General features: G+C 44.1%; 1 protein-coding gene across 2 annotated transcripts; it reads right to left on the bottom strand.

Annotated features, from left to right (window-relative positions):
• Window positions 1-5,934: 5,934 nt before the first annotated feature.
• ATP5MC1 (ATP synthase membrane subunit c locus 1) lies at window positions 5,935-8,743 on the bottom strand. Of its 2 annotated transcripts, none has more exons than XM_079799134.1 (5): window positions 8,656-8,743; window positions 8,032-8,079; window positions 7,088-7,165; window positions 6,491-6,669; window positions 5,935-6,135 (listed from the first exon to the last, which is right to left on the bottom strand). In XM_079799134.1, the coding sequence occupies exons 2-5, from the start codon at window positions 8,068-8,070 to the stop codon at window positions 6,021-6,023; spliced, it is 411 nt and encodes a 136-aa protein (XP_079655260.1). In that variant the 5' UTR covers window positions 8,071-8,079; window positions 8,656-8,743; the 3' UTR covers window positions 5,935-6,020. The 2 variants fall into 2 exon arrangements, with proteins under 2 accessions (XP_079655260.1, XP_079655259.1); XM_079799133.1 differs by having other exon boundaries at window positions 8,586-8,679.
• Window positions 8,744-15,361: the final 6,618 nt, after the last annotated feature.

Below are 15,361 nucleotides of genomic sequence, written 5' to 3'. Positions count from 1 at the left end.
AGACCAAAACCCAGGCATGTGCCCTTGACTGGACTGAAACCTGGGATCATGTAGTCCGCAGGCCAGCGCTCTATCCACTGAGCCAAAACGGCTAAGGCCAAATTTGTGTGGGTTTTTTTAAGTGCAATTTTGGTCCTTGCTGGGTAGCTCAGATGGTTAGAATATCATTTGGATGTGCCAAGGTTGCGGGTTCAATCCCTGATAAGGGCACATACAAGAATCAACTAATGGGCCTGCTGGTGTGGCTCAGTTGGTTGCTGGTTTAATTCCTGGTTAGGGCACATGCCTGGGTTTCGGGCTCCATCCCCTGAAGGGAGCATGCATGAGGCAGCCTATCAATGTTTCTCTCCCTCCCCCTCTCTCTCAAAAAAATATCAAAGATATTTTTTAAAAAGAATCAACCAGTGAATGAATACATAAATGGAACAACAAATTGATGATTCTCTCTCTCAAATCAATAGATAAAAATTACACACACACAAAAAGGCCCACTTTTCACAGCTTTGTGATTTCCAGTAAGGGACTGTGATCTTGAATGAAAATGACCAACATTTATTGATAGCTGAAAATTTGTGGGGGTTTTTTTAGCTGATATTTATTGAGACTTAATATGTGTCAAGCTCCTTGTATACTTTGTCTTATTCCTTTGAAGGATCCTATGAAGTAAGTACTATTATTAGTCTGTTTTGACAGATGGAAAAACAGGCTTACAAAGGTTCAGTCGCTTACAGGGGTCACACTGAGAGCAAGCTGCAGAATTAGGGCTGGACGCCAAATCTGCCTGACTCCAGAGAAAAAGTTCTAACCACTAGGTCATACTGTCACAGCTATGAACTCTGCCTGCATTTTACCTTATACCAATTGTCCTCTGGTCACTGTTGCTCCCACTCCCTATCCCCCAACACACACACACACACACACACACACACACACACACACACACACCTCACACTCTTGGGGCTCCAGACTATATACTAGTATTTGTGAACCCAGGACAGGACCTGGCACAGCTTAGGTACGTAACATGAAGCAAAATGAATCAATACAATGTTTTATACAAATTTCATGATTCATTGACAGTGTTTTACCTTCTGTAATAAAGATGACAGAATATCTCAGAAAGAGTACACAAGAAACGCAACCGTGGTTGCCTCTGGATGATTCTGTTGCTGACAAGGTGTGCCAAAGGGAGAGAGATACCTATCTCTCTCTTTATACCTTTTAAATGTTATACTGTGCATCTACTGACTATTCAAACTGTGTGTTTTATTGATTTTTAATGGATTTCTGAATTTTGCTTGGGTATTGATTTAGTAAGATGGTCCAAAAGTCCATTCACTGGGTAACCTCACACAATGAAAAACACTACTCCAGAAACGCCTCCCTGGCTACGGACTGCAGAGGTCCAGCTATGGACTCCGGGGTGAGAGGATGCCTCCGTTTGTCCCCTCCTTACTGCTGGACCCTTGTTTTTAAGCACCAGGTCCGTTAGCGATGGGGCAATGAACAGAGAACACTTACCTTAGATCTGGAAGGAAGGATCAAGCTTTTGATTTGTACCATTTGGCAAATATCCAATTTTAGCCAACTTCTGCATCCATAGAATGGTGATATTTCCGACCTCTCAGGGTTTTTTTTGAGGATTAACTGACATTTCCAGAAATGTTCTGTCAAGTGGCAAGCACTGTCCAGCTAATGGGCACCTCTCCTGCCCATGTACCTTCTTGCCCCCTTTGCTCCCATTTTCTCTCCCTGGAATAGCCTTGCCCTCTACCGGGGGGCATTGTAGTTATTAAACTTGTCGAGCCTCTTTTCCTCATCAGTAATATTGGGAAAATAATAGGAGCTATAAACAAGTAATAGTGTGATAATGAATGTGTACAATACCTGGCCGGAGTAAATGTTCAATAATTAACTCTCATTACTTTTACAGTACTCACCTTCAGAGCTGGCTGGAATATTACTTTCTCGGCCAAGCCTAACACCTCCAGGCATGTTATTATTAGTCATTTTTAATTACCCTATCCTCTGGAGTAATTCATACCTTTTTTATGGCACATATTTTGATTTCAGTGGTTTGGTTACTCATCTGTCTAGCTACTGCAGATGATGTCCTCTAGGGCAGAATGCACGGAGCACTGATCTTGTATCCCTAGGACCGGACCTCCAGTGAGGACTGTAGAAATGGCGAACAGATGGGAAATGAGGACATGGTAGTTAGCTCCCCTTCCCCTGGCCATGGATCTTTAGGTTTGCACCTCTTCCTGCTCAGATATGCCTGTTTTCTTTCCCAAGGGCTGACCTGAGCTTGGCACAAAAAATCTGCAAACCAAGGCCGGAAGGGCTGCAGAGGATGGCAGCTGCTTAAAGGGAACTCCAGGAGGCCTGTAGGCTGGGGAAGAGGAAGGGCCAGGGAGAGGCTCAAAGGATTTTTTAAATTGGCGTTGGTTACTTTACCCAGTGCTCACTGATTTTTTCCAAGGCAGCACCTGGCTGCTTCTCACTGGCAGCTTGGCCAGAGGGCAAGAGTATGCCTTCGGGAGCCACTCTCATGCCCTCTGGGGATGCATGACACAGTGGTCTTCCTACAGTAACTTGGATCCAAGCCTCTTGCTTTCCTCCCCAGGAGTGGACTTGCTCTGCATTGAACTTTTTATTTATTTTATTTTATTGAATTATTTTGTTAATCCTCACCTGAGGATATTTTTCCATTGAATTTTAGGGAGAGTGGGAGAGAGAGGGAAAGACAGAGAGAAACATCAATATGAGAGAAACACATCGATTGGTTGCCTCCTGCACGAGCCCCGACCAGGGCCTGGACTGGGGAGGAGCCTGCAACGGAGGGACCTACCCTTGACCAGACTGTGGGACCCTTTGGTCCGCAGGCGACGCTCTATCCACTGAGCTAAACCAGCTAGGACTGCATTGAGCTTTTTATGCAATAAAGTTGGTAGTGCCTTGCTCATGGCAACTTGGCAAGTGTCCTTCCCCAAGGACAGGCCAGCAAGCATCCTAGAGTCCAGGTCACTGCCGTGTCTCAACCTTCTCTAAAGATACATTGTTAAGATCCTTCTTCTCCCGTTCCCCAAAATCCTGTCTCCCAATGCTCTCTGGAGAAGTCCTTCAGCTCCAGGGCCCAGCCTTTTGTCCTGGGCTCAATGCCAGGGAAAGATGAAGAATTCCCATCCAGGCCATAAATTCTGTACTAAAAAGAAAAATTAGAACTTGGACTGGGTGATTTGAGACTTCTGACTATAAGTAGTAATAGTTATATTTAAAATTTTAATAATACCTATATTATATTATCACATATCTCAACACATCTTGATATATACCTCATTAATATTGTACATATATATTCCATGCATCATTTGCATATATTTACCTATCTCATTTAGTTGTCACAACCACCATGAATTGTTCTCTTTCCCATTATACAGATGAGGCAATCAAGGCTCAAGGGAGATAATTAACTTCCCAGTTAGGAAGTGGCAGGGCTGGGATTGGCACACTCCTTTGACTTCTAAGTCCACACTCTTTGCTAGCATGCCGAACTCCTAATGCAGAGATGACTGTTTTTTGGTCATTACCCCTGAGAATATAATGAAAACAATGGATTCTCTTCCAAGAACAACGCACATCCGTATCCACTCACAAATAATTCCCACTAAGCAAAATGATTCTGTCCATGGACCACAGACCCTAGATAAAAACCTCAATGGTAATTGACTGACTAGCCTGGTTGAGGGAGGGGGAGCATTCTCCCCTGACCCTGTAGGGCTCCATGGGCTGCTAACCACATTTCCAATCTTGCTGACTTGGATTTCCAAGCAATTCCAAGGCTGTTTGGAGCCCACGTGGAGGGAAATTACTGCCCTCGTGGAGCTTTGCAGAAAGAAAAAGGCAACCACCTCCCTGGGGGCTGCTCCTTGATTACTAGCAGAGGGTAGTGACCTGGCAAGGATGCCAGCCTGACATCCCAAAGGGTTACTGAATTCCGTTTGCGTAACAGTATTAACAGTTAATCCACGGCTCCCTTGGTGATACCTCAGCTGCCAGTTTAACCTCAGTCCCGTTCCTTCTCTTTGGCCCTGGGATTCCTGGGCTCTGCCTTGAGTTACTTAAGGTGAAGAGGCTGGGGACAGGCAGCAGGTTATGGTAGACCAGTAGTTCTCAACTGGAAGTGATTTGTCAAGAGACATTTGTCAATATCTACTTGGCAATTGATTGTCATGACTGGGGAAGAGGAGGTTGTTACTGTCATCCGGTGGATAAGAGGCCAAGGATGCTGCTAGCAGTCATACACTGCCCAGGACAACCCCACAACAATGAATTATCTGGCCCCAAATGGGCCAAGGTTGAGAAGTCCTGTGCTAGATCATGATTGCTGAATGACTGTTAGATGGACTTGGATTAGAATCCTTGGTCTGCTGTACGATCTTGAGCATGTCACTAAACTTGTACAAACCTTAGATGAAGTCAGCAGGGGTAAGAACACAGGTTCTGGAGTCTGAATCCCAGCTTTACCAACAGCTGTGTGCCTCAGCTTTCTGGGCCTCCCCTTTTCCTTACCTATGACATGGCTTCAGAGGGAAGCTGGAAGTTATTCATGGAAAGTGCTTAGCAATGAGCCAACATACAAGTGCTCAAATGTCAGCTGATAGTCCTGCAACTATCACTGGTCTCTGCTTTTCCTCTTCTACAGCACACAGCTTCTGAACCCACATATCCTGTAACATATGGCATTGTTCACTACTATATCCCCTCTGCTGATACCATATTCCTTCAGAGCAAGGACCTTAGATTTCTTTGCCTTCTCCAAGACTCCAGGGGGATGCTTAGCACCTAAATACCGGTACTTGCATGACTGTCTTCAAATTGCATATAAATTACAAATCTATTTTATTGATTCACGTTTGGTGTTAACACTAATTAGGAATATTCTTGGTTTCACTATTTCACAGATATTTTGCAATAGGTTGAGGTATAAGGTTTTCACAAAATGGGTCCCACTTATAAGTTATTACTCCTTTTGAAACAACCCAATTTGAGATAACCATGTCTACCAGCTCCTGTGTTCATGCTGCCCATGTTTTGCTCCTGCTAGAGCTGAGAGAAGCAGCAGGTGTGGGTGTATCAGCTTCTCTTTCTCTTACCTAGGTTATCAGTCCCACTTTGGCCAAGTGGAGAGCCTGCTGAGCTGACTTTGAGAAGATGCTTCGCGAAGCTCTCAAGCAATTTGTTAGTTTGCTCCTCCTCCCCTCCCCGCAAAACACCTGCTTATCCCCAGCAAAGCTAAGATTGTAAATTCTCCAAGAACAGAGACTGTGTGCCTCATCTGCTCTATTCAAGAACAGTTAGGCACTCAAAAAGGCGAACTGATAATGAGATTTCAAGTAGGGCTGAATGTAGGTGGGTGGAGGCCTACCTCCATCTCTAACTTCTTCGGGACTAAGTTTCCCTCAATTGGGTGGCCAAGAGTAAAACAGACGGGACAGCAGAGTTGAAGGTTTAGGCTGGCCTGAGGGGGAATCCCTAATTCTGCCGCTTACCAGCTCTGTGATGGTACACAAGTTATTTTGCTTCCCTAAGCCTCAGTTCCCCCATTTGTGAAACTAATCACTGTACTTATAATTCATAGGGTTGTTGAGATAAAAACATAAAACACTCGGTACAGAGCTTGGTGCAAATGAACCCCTCAAAAATGTTACATATTATTATACTCAATTTGAAGGGAAAAAGCAGCAGTTATTGCTTAGACAAGCTCATGCTCTCCCTGGGAGACAATGAGGACCTCTGTGTTCTTACAGTCGCGGCAATGACATTTCTCAGCCCTGAGGAGTTCCTAATCACCAACAGCTGACCCAATCTTGTCCCACCTTTCCACCAACACCCTCCCCAAGGGCAAAGGACAGAGGCACAGGCATATGGGTTTAGAGAAATCTTGTGTTTAATGGGCACATTCCAGCACCGGGCCTGGAATCGAAGCAGCAGGGACGGGTAGGTGACCCCACGGAGCCTCACATGGCGAAGAGGATGAGGAAGGCGACCATCAAACAGAAGAGCCCCATGGCCTCAGACAGGGCAAAGCCCAGGATGGCATAGGAGAAGAGCTGCTGCTTGAGAGACGGGTTCCTGCCAGGGACAAAGACGGATGGAAAGGAAGGGGTGAGGGCATGGGTGGTGGTGGAGGACTCAGGGAGGTTCGGTGAACGGGGATGGCTGAAACTGGGAGAGGGCCTCGCCTGCATATATCCTCGGGACTTGGCCAGATAAGCAGAGCACTGCCATGGTAAGTTTAAGTGAGCCAGGTTGGAAGCATGTTTAAACTCTGATTCAGAGTGTTCAGAGAGGTTTCTCCTCTCCTCCTGGGGAAAACAGGAGGTGCACAGAATAAACCAGAAGCTACAGGGATCTCCTCTTGCTGAAGCTTCCCCCAAATAGGGTGGAATTTACGATGAGAGACAGTCTAGACCCCCTCCAAACTCACCTGGCATAGCCAATGATCAAACTGCCAAACACTGTTCCAATTCCGGCCCCTGAACCAGCCACACCCACTGTGGCAGCCCCAGCACCAATAAACTTGGCCGCTGTGTCAATGTCCCGGGAGACAACACTGGTTTGGAACTCCCGTCTGGCCACCTGGAGTGGGGAGCTGCTATAGGAAGGCTAGAAAGAGAGAGAGAGAGAGAGAGAGAGAGAGAGAGAGAGAAAGAGAGAGAGAGAGAGAAGATAAAGGAGATAGTGAGGCACAAGGACAGGTGGCTGACTCCACCCCCTTCACCCCACCCACCTGAGCTCTGAAACTGTTGGCAAACTGCCTGGCAAGTACAAAATGCTCAGACTGCAGAGCATGCTGGGAATTACTCTTAGGGTCCGTTCTCAGAGAGGGCTAGGGAAATGTCATGGGTTAGGGAAGCCTCACTTTTGCAAGTTTCTCACCCACAATGCTTACCTTGGGGTACTTAGCACTATTTAAAGCACCACAGATTTTCTAACTCCCCTCCCACTTTGGCCTAAAGGCAACTCAACTAACTTGAAGGACATCTGTCTGGAGAAATTCACTAGAGGGCCCATACTCCTTTACCTGTTCAGATGGGATCTCTGGCCTACTCAGGAAGGAGGCAGACACAGGCCTGATCAGACCCCTGGTACAGCAGCGGATCTGTAAAATGAGAAAGACATGTCCCCCCAAATCAGGCAAGGAAACCCCCCACCCCAAACCCAAGTGCTGAGCTTCTATTAAGAAGGACTACAAATGTTAGAAACAGAAAAAGTCCAATGTATTTCAAGGTCAATTAAAGTATTCCTGTTTCTACCACGAGGCCTGCACCAGACAGCTATCCTGAGACCCTGGTGTTGTCAGCGGTGGCAACCTTCCCATGTAAAACTGGGTACCAAAGTTCACTTCTATGGGCACAGCCCTAATCAGTATCTCAGAATGAGCAAAACCCCACACCGGTATCAAACCAGGTACAGGAGGGGTCTGTGCCTAGATCACCAAAGGAATCAGAAGGGGGGAAATCTTATTTTGCTAAAACGGTGCTCACTGTTACATACCCTGAAGCCTGCAGAGGCTCCTGAAACAGCCACCTAAGCAGAGCCCTTTATTACATGGTTTTCCTGACATATTTTTTTAGCGCAGTGGTTCTCAAACTTGGCTGGGCATTGGAATCACCTGGGGAGTTCTAAAAAACACAGATGCCTGGGTTCCATCCTTCTTCCCAGAGTCTGTGAAGCCTGGGGATCGGTACTTTTTAAGGCTCCCCAGTTGATTTTAATGAGCAGCCAAGGTAGAAAATCACTGTATCCGTGGGCCAGGCTGGGGGTAAAGGTCAGATCCAGACTCTCTGACCACATTCCCAAGCCAAGACAGTTTGGTTTACCGATCCAAAAAAAAAAAAAAAAATAGGGGTTAACTGCATCACATCCGACAACCTCCCCAAAGAGCCAACGTCACCTCAGTTCATTCATTACACAGTGATGGCTCCCACACCTGGCACTACAGAGCGCCCGGGAGCCGCAGCTTACCAGAGCCGGAGGAATGAGTAGTGCCCCGGTGGTCTGCATTTTCCCAGTCTGCAGAGGAAAAGAGAAAATTCCATGGACAGTCTGGTTATTTCCTTAGAGTGGCGACCTTCGGTCGTCCCCTTCACTCGCGCCCGTCACCCCTGGACCACGCTCTTCCTAGCACCGGGCCCAGCATTAGAGGTCAGAGGGACGGCGCGAGCTCCCGGGCCCACCACGCTCAGCGTGGCGGGTCTGCAAAGGAAGGTCATGCGGATCGGAAGTAGCGGAAGGAAGCCCGAGCCCCAGGAGGGAAATGTTGCGAAAGAGGACGGTCTCCCGGGAAGACGGGAGGCCGACACTGGGCAGGGGCCGTGCAGGGTCCTCGTTCATTTTACACAGCCATGCTGCTCCGCCCGCCTAAGTCGGGACAGTTAGTCGCTCATTTCCGTTGGTAATTGGCATTAATTGTTAAGGCTACAGATGCCCACCGTCTCTCCCGGCCCTGGGGGGCAAACGCCCGTCCACACAGCCCAGCCCACGCCTCTGCCAATCGCTGGCTCCAGGCCCCAAGTCACCTGCACTCCCACAGCCCTGCTGCCCTTGCTCAGACCACGGCGCTCGCCCGGCTCAAGGTGACTGACTCACCTCCCAGCTTTAGCTCTAGGTTTCAGAGCTCAGCTCCCCCACCCACGTGTCTCGGGGTCCCCCGACTCTCATTGGCCGCAATCCCCCCGCGCCCCCATTGGTTAACGTCCTCAATTCCTCTTTCCTTATTGGTTTTCCGCAGCCCCTTCCTCTCTCTTCATAGGAGCTTCGTGGCATTTCCCGCCTCCCTGCGGGTAAAGGCGGGGTTTTCTCCCGAGATCTGGCTCCCGATTGGTTGATCTCTGAAATGCTCGACCATAGAGTCGGCGGGACTCGGAGGTTCCATAACCTCCCGCACAAAATGGCGACTAAGATGGAAGCGGCAGAAAGGGGCGTGAGAGAGACGACCGGACGCCTTCTTACGCAGACAGACACATGACCTTGGACCCGAGACTTCATTCGAGCGCTTGGGCCTTGAGGCGCGTTGCATGTTGGGATTTGTAGTCGGGTCGTAGGCCCAAGGACAGCTGAGATCCCGCGAGAAGCTCTTTGCGGGGCTGGGGGTGCCAACGCCTTTGCAGCAATTCCCGCGTGGGTGATTTGTGGAAACCGTGCTTCCGCCGTGGGGAATAAAGGCTGCCCGCTGGCCTCGGAAGTTCGCTGGTGGGCTTCTGCTGGTGTTCTGCAGTCGTGCACTAGCAACCAGATGTTTTTTGTTTTAAGTATTATTTTGTATTGTGAAAACATTCTAAGGATAAACAGTACCCTGATAGAAAAACAAGCAAAGGATAGGAATAAGCAATTCACTAAAGTATTATAAATTGAAGGAAAAAACGTTCAACTCCACTAATCAAAGAAATAGAAGTTTAAACGCAACATTTCGCAACTATCAAAAGAGCAGAGTTCCTTTTATTAATGTGAGCCAGGCAATCTCCTATACTGCTGCTGAGAGTATGAAATAGAAAACCTTTCTCGAAAGAAATTTGGCAACATTCATTGGAAGGCTTTGAATGGTCCATTCTCCTTGATCCAGAAATTCTTGAGGAATTGAGAGCCTTTTTAAACTCTTACTATCCTTTTTGACCCAAGAATATAACTTCTGGGAATTTGTCCTGAAGAAATAATCAGAAGTGCAAAGATTCTATTTAAAGGATGTGCACTGCAGAGTTTATCGAAATTGGAAACAAGTAAATGGCTCAATAAATTATGCTATCTTTCACTTGATGACATAAGCAGATATTTAAAATCATATTTCTGAAGAGTACTTTATATTGAGAAAATTTTCATGATGAAAGACATGAAAAATGCAAGACTGTATGTATAGCATTGTGAAAAAACTATGGAAAAAAGATTGGAAGAAAATAAGACTATTATTAGTTAATTCTGAGAGGTGTAATATGCTTGATTTATGAGTATGCATTAAAACTATAACAGAAAAATATCAAAAATTATACTAATCTGGAGAGTCTGGACTCTTAGAAAAACATTTTAAGATTAAGGAGACTTAAGATAACCTGCCAGCATAATATAATGTGAACAGTGTGGAGTTTTGAAATCCCACAGACTTGAATTCCTATCATGGCTTTTCCAGGCATAAGTGGATATGTACCTCTGAACAGATTACCAAATTTCTCTTATTTTCAGTGTTACAAACTACCATTTATTGAGACCTCACCATATGGCAAGCATTATGTTAAGTGCTTTCACCTCTTACAAAATTTAATTCTCAACGGCAAACAAAAGAAAAAATAATCAAATGGGATTACATCAAACTAAAAACGTTTTGCACAGCAAAAGAAACCATCAAAAAAACTAAGAGACAACCTACTAAATGGGAGAATATATTTGCCAATGATACATCTAATACGGGGTTAATATCCAAAATTTATAAAGAACTCATACTACTCAACACCAAAAAAAATAAATATACAATCCAAAATAAAAAAATAGAGGATATGAATAGACACTTCTCCAAAAGGGCATACAGAAGGCCATTAGACACAGGAAAAGATGCTCAACATCAATAATTGTCAGAGAAATGCAAATTAAAACCACAATGAGATATTACCTTACACCTGTCAGAATGGCTATCATTAATAAATTCACAGATGACAAATGTTGGCCAGGATGTGGAGAAAAGGGAACCCTAGTATACTGTTGGTGGGAATGCAGATTGGTGCAGCCACTATGGAAAACAGTATGGAGTTTTCTCAAAAGATTAAAAATGGCCCTCGCCAGTTTGGCTCAGTGAATAGAGTGTCGGCCTGTGGACTGAGGGGTCTCGGGTTCGATTCTGGCCAAGGGCACATGCCTGGGTTGCGGGCTTGATCCCCAGTGGGGGGCGTGCAGGAGGCAGCCTATCAATGATTCTCTCTCATCATTGATGTTTCTATCTCTCTCTACCTCTTCCTTCCTCTCTGAAATCAATAAAGAAATATATTTTAAAAATAAGAAATAAAAATGGACCTGCCTTATGACCCAGTGATTCCACTTCTGGGGATTTATCCAAAGAAACCCAAAACACTAATTTGAAAGACTATATGCACCCTATGTTCATTGCAGTGTTATTTATGGCCAGCTAATGTTCCATTGTATATATGTATCAATAACTCAAGTGCCCATAAATAGACAAGTGGATAAAAAAACTGTGGTATGCCGAAACCGGTTTGGCTCAGTGGATAGAGCGTCGGCCTGTGGACTGAAAGGTCCCAGATTCGATTCCAGTCAAGGGCATGTACCTTGGTTGCAGGCACATCCCCAGTAGGGGGTGTGCAAGAGGCAGCTGATTGATGTTTCTCTCTCATCGATGTTTCTAACTCTCTATCCCTCTCTCTTCCTCTCTGTAAAAAATCAATAAAATATATTTTTAAAAAAACACACACAAAAAAAACGGTGGTACATATATACAATGGAACATTAGCTGGCCATAAAAAAGGATAACATTTTACCATTTGTGACATCATGGAAGGACCTAGAGGGTATTATGCTCAGTGAAATAAGTCAGGCAGAGAAATACAAATACCATATGATTTCACTTATATGTGAATTCTAAAGAACAACATAAATGAACAAACAATATTGAAACAGGTTCTGCCCAACTGGTGTGGCTCAGTGGTTGAACATGGACCTATGAACCAGGAGGTCATGGTTTGATTCCCAGTCAGGGCACATGCCTGGTTGCAGGCTCAATCCCCAGTGTAGGTCATGAAGGCAGCCGATCAATGATTCTCTCTCATCATTAATGTTTCTATCTTTCTCTCCTTCTCCCTTCCTCTCTGAAATCAATAAAAATATATTTAAAAACCATACATTAAAAATACACACATAGCCGAAACCGGTTTGGCTCAGTGGATAGAGCGTCGGCCTGCAGACTCAAGGGTCCCAGGTTCGATTCCAAGTCAAGGGCTTGTACCTTGGTTGCGGGCACATCCCCAGTAGGGGGTGCGCAGGAGGCAGCTGATCGATGTTTCTCTCTCATCGATGTTTCTAACTCTCTATCCCTCTCTCTTCCTCTCTGTAAAAAATCAATAAAATATATTTAAAAAAATACACACATATATAAAAGATCAAGTTATTACTATAAGTTTACTGTTATTAACACTGAAACTCTCAGCATGGCAAGAATATGATATTTTTATGTTATTATTTTTGCTTATCTACAGTTTTTAATCTTCTACAATGCTAGTGTATTTCTTCTGAAATAACAACAGGTTATTTATATTTTATTTTTATTGAATTTATTGTGGTGGCATTGGTTAATAAAATTATAAATGTTTCAAGTATACGATTCTGTAATACATCTTCTTTATATGTTCACCATCCAAGGTTAAGTTCCCCTTTCATCACCATTTCACCATTTATCTCCCGTTTCCCTGCTTCTACCTGCTCCAACCCGCATTTCCCTCTGGTGACCATCATACTGTTGTTGTCGATGTTTTTGAGTTTTTTGGTTTTGTTTAATCTCTTCACCTTTTTCACTCAGCCCCCCAAGCCCTTTCCCTTCTGACAGCTGTCAGTCTGTACTCTGTATCTATGAGTCTATTTCTATAAAACAGGTTATCTAAAATCATAATGTAAAATAGTGAATAAAAAACTAAGAATAAGAAAAATAAGAGAATGGAAGGAGAGGACAAAATATCATTCTTTTGAAGAATTTTGCTGTAAAGGGGAACAAAGAAATAAAGCTATAGCTGGAGGAGGAGGTGGGGTCAAGTGAATTTTTCTTTATGATAAAAAAAAATAGCAGCATGGTTTTATCAGATTGGAATAAACCAACAGAAAGAGAAAAAACTGATGAGAAAGGAGGAAAAAAAGGAGGATTTCTGAAGCAATGCCCTTAAGTAGGCCAGAGTAACGGGCCTTATAACTATATTAACATCAGGCAAAATATCCTTTAAGCAAAAAGCACTATACAGAAAAGAGGCTCATATATACATTAATAAAGGGTTCAATTCATGAAGAGAATATAATTCTATTTTTTTAAAATATATTTTATTGACTTTTTACAGAGAGGAAGGGAGAGGGATAGAGAGTTAGAAACATCGATGAGAGAGAAACATCAATCAGCTGCCTCCTGCACACCCCCTACTGGGGATGTGCCCACAACCAAGGTACATGCCCTTGACCGGAATCAAACCCAGGACCCTTCAGTCCGTAGGCCGACGCTCTATCCACTGAGCCAAACCGGTTTTGGCGAGAATATAATTCTAAACTATATGCATCTAATAACATGCATATAAAGTGAAAGTTGACAAAATTAAAAGGAGAAATTCATCCTCATGGTGGGAGATTTAACACAACTCTGTTGGTAATTGACAGATCTAACAGACCAATATTTAACTAGGATATAAAAGATTTGACCAATACAATTAAGTACCTTTATTTATTGAACTTATATAGAACTCTGCCCTCAGCAATTAGAGTGGACACACTTTTCAAGCACAGATGGACACTTAAAAAATTGACCACTTACTAAGCCACAAGACAAGGTTCAATAAATACCAAAGAATCAATATCACACAGACCACATTCTCATGATACAATTAGATAAGAAATCAAAACATTAAAACCTACCTAGCCCCAGTGGTTCAGTGGTTGAGCATTGACTTATGAACCAGGAGGTCATGGTTGGATTCCTGGTCAGGGCACATGCCTGGGTTTCGGACTCAGCCCCAGTGTGGGGGTGTGCAGGAGGCAGCTGATCAATGATTTTCTCTCATCATTGATGCTTCTATCTCTTTCTTCCTCTCCCTTCCTCTCTGAAATCAGTAAAGATATAGTAAAAAAAGAACAACAACCATGCATTTAGACAAAACAAAACCCAAACAACCTTTCAAATGTGACTGTTGGAGTCCAAGAACTGAGGGGCAATATCTAGAAAAGGGAAAGTGAAGACTCATAGCCAGGCAGATATCCCAAAAGATCTCCACTACATGCTAGGCCACTTTGTCCACCACATGTGTATATCACACACGTGTGCACATAGATACTTACAGACACACACATACCTTCCTCCTAATATGGCCTAAGATGACCCCCACCAAGCACGACCCAACCACTTCAAGGACAACCATAACTCATCTTCCCTAAGTTAAATCATCCATGTTCAGTTAGTATCCAGAGGCAGCCATTCCCCAAGGATTATAATCTAGAGATGTCCAGTCTTCTAGTTCAAGCTCAGTCTTACCTTGGGCTGGCCCCACATCATCCTGTCATTTATGGATCGAACAATAGATATAACTGCCATCTGCCCCCACCACGTGCTCACGTGGAGCTTCCTTCCATGCAGCAAGGTCTCATGTGGTGCAAGGTCAGGACAGACTCATGGACACTTGGTTCACCAAGACCTTTCTGAGTACCTAGGTTCATTGAATTTCATTTCGTCCATAACTTAGACATTTAGTCTACGGATCTCAGTCATTATCTTTGCACAAAGTTCTTCTCAAAGTTCCAGCTCAATTCCTCCCTCTCTCTCTCTTATGATGGAAAAAGTGTCAAATGGTATAATATATATATTTCAATCAATTTTGTATCTCCCAGTGTTTCACTTACTAAGCATGTTCGCTTAATTTTCTTGAATTTCTCCAACCCCAAAATATTTCTAAACACCCATGCTCAATTATAAGGTACATTTCCTTATATATTAATGGCCATAACAAAATCCCAGTTTTAGTTCTTATTAAAATCTCAGTTTTAGTTTTGATTAGCAGTACCTACTAGTAATCAGTACTCATATACGATACTGGGAAAGGAAAAAAAAAGATAATCACAATAGCTACTCTAAGCACTCTTGGACAAGTCTATACTAGAATCAGCAGATCTCATAGGCACATTATGTAACTCACTTCCTGGGCAGTGGAATGATCTCGTTGGTACTTATGATCTATCGGCCTGGAGGGCTTCCCCTGTACAACAGCATCCTCCAGGACTGTTCCAAAGAAGACCCATTAATGGATAGGGTCTCCTATAGGGAGCTGTGTAGGTTGAGCCATCTGCTTCCTATTCCTATTACTGCTGGTATTCTTTTTTTTGAGTCTTCCTACAACATTGGATTAAGAAAGTTCCAGGCCTCTGCCAACATTGTATATTTTTGTCTGGTACTACAATTCCCATAAAACCTGGGCAGCCTGAGCATTTCATTTGAGAGGTCTCTGCTAAAGAGCCCAAACTAGAAATCTTGTGTTCGATAATTTTCCAGGCCTGGTAAAGACTCAGAGCTGGGCGGGACTAGGGGTTATACCAACTTCTTTCTAACAAGAGCCTTAAC

This window comes from Cnephaeus nilssonii, assembly GCF_951640355.1.
Source record: "Cnephaeus nilssonii genome assembly, chromosome: 19".
In the NCBI taxonomy this organism is placed as follows: domain Eukaryota; kingdom Metazoa; phylum Chordata; class Mammalia; order Chiroptera; family Vespertilionidae; genus Cnephaeus; species Cnephaeus nilssonii.
This window is presented reverse-complemented; position numbering and strand designations above follow the sequence as displayed.

Coding starts and splice junctions, on each gene's coding strand:
- ATP5MC1 (XM_079799134.1), bottom strand. CDS start 8,070: ATGCAGACCACCGGGGCACTACTCATTCCTCCGGCTCTG. Junction 7,166..8,031: donor TACTCATTCCTCCGGCTCTG/GTAAGCTGCGGC, acceptor CTCATTTTACAG/ATCCGCTGCTGTACCAGGGG. Junction 6,136..6,490: donor TTGATCATTGGCTATGCCAG/GTGAGTTTGGAG, acceptor TGTCCCTGGCAG/GAACCCGTCTCTCAAGCAGC.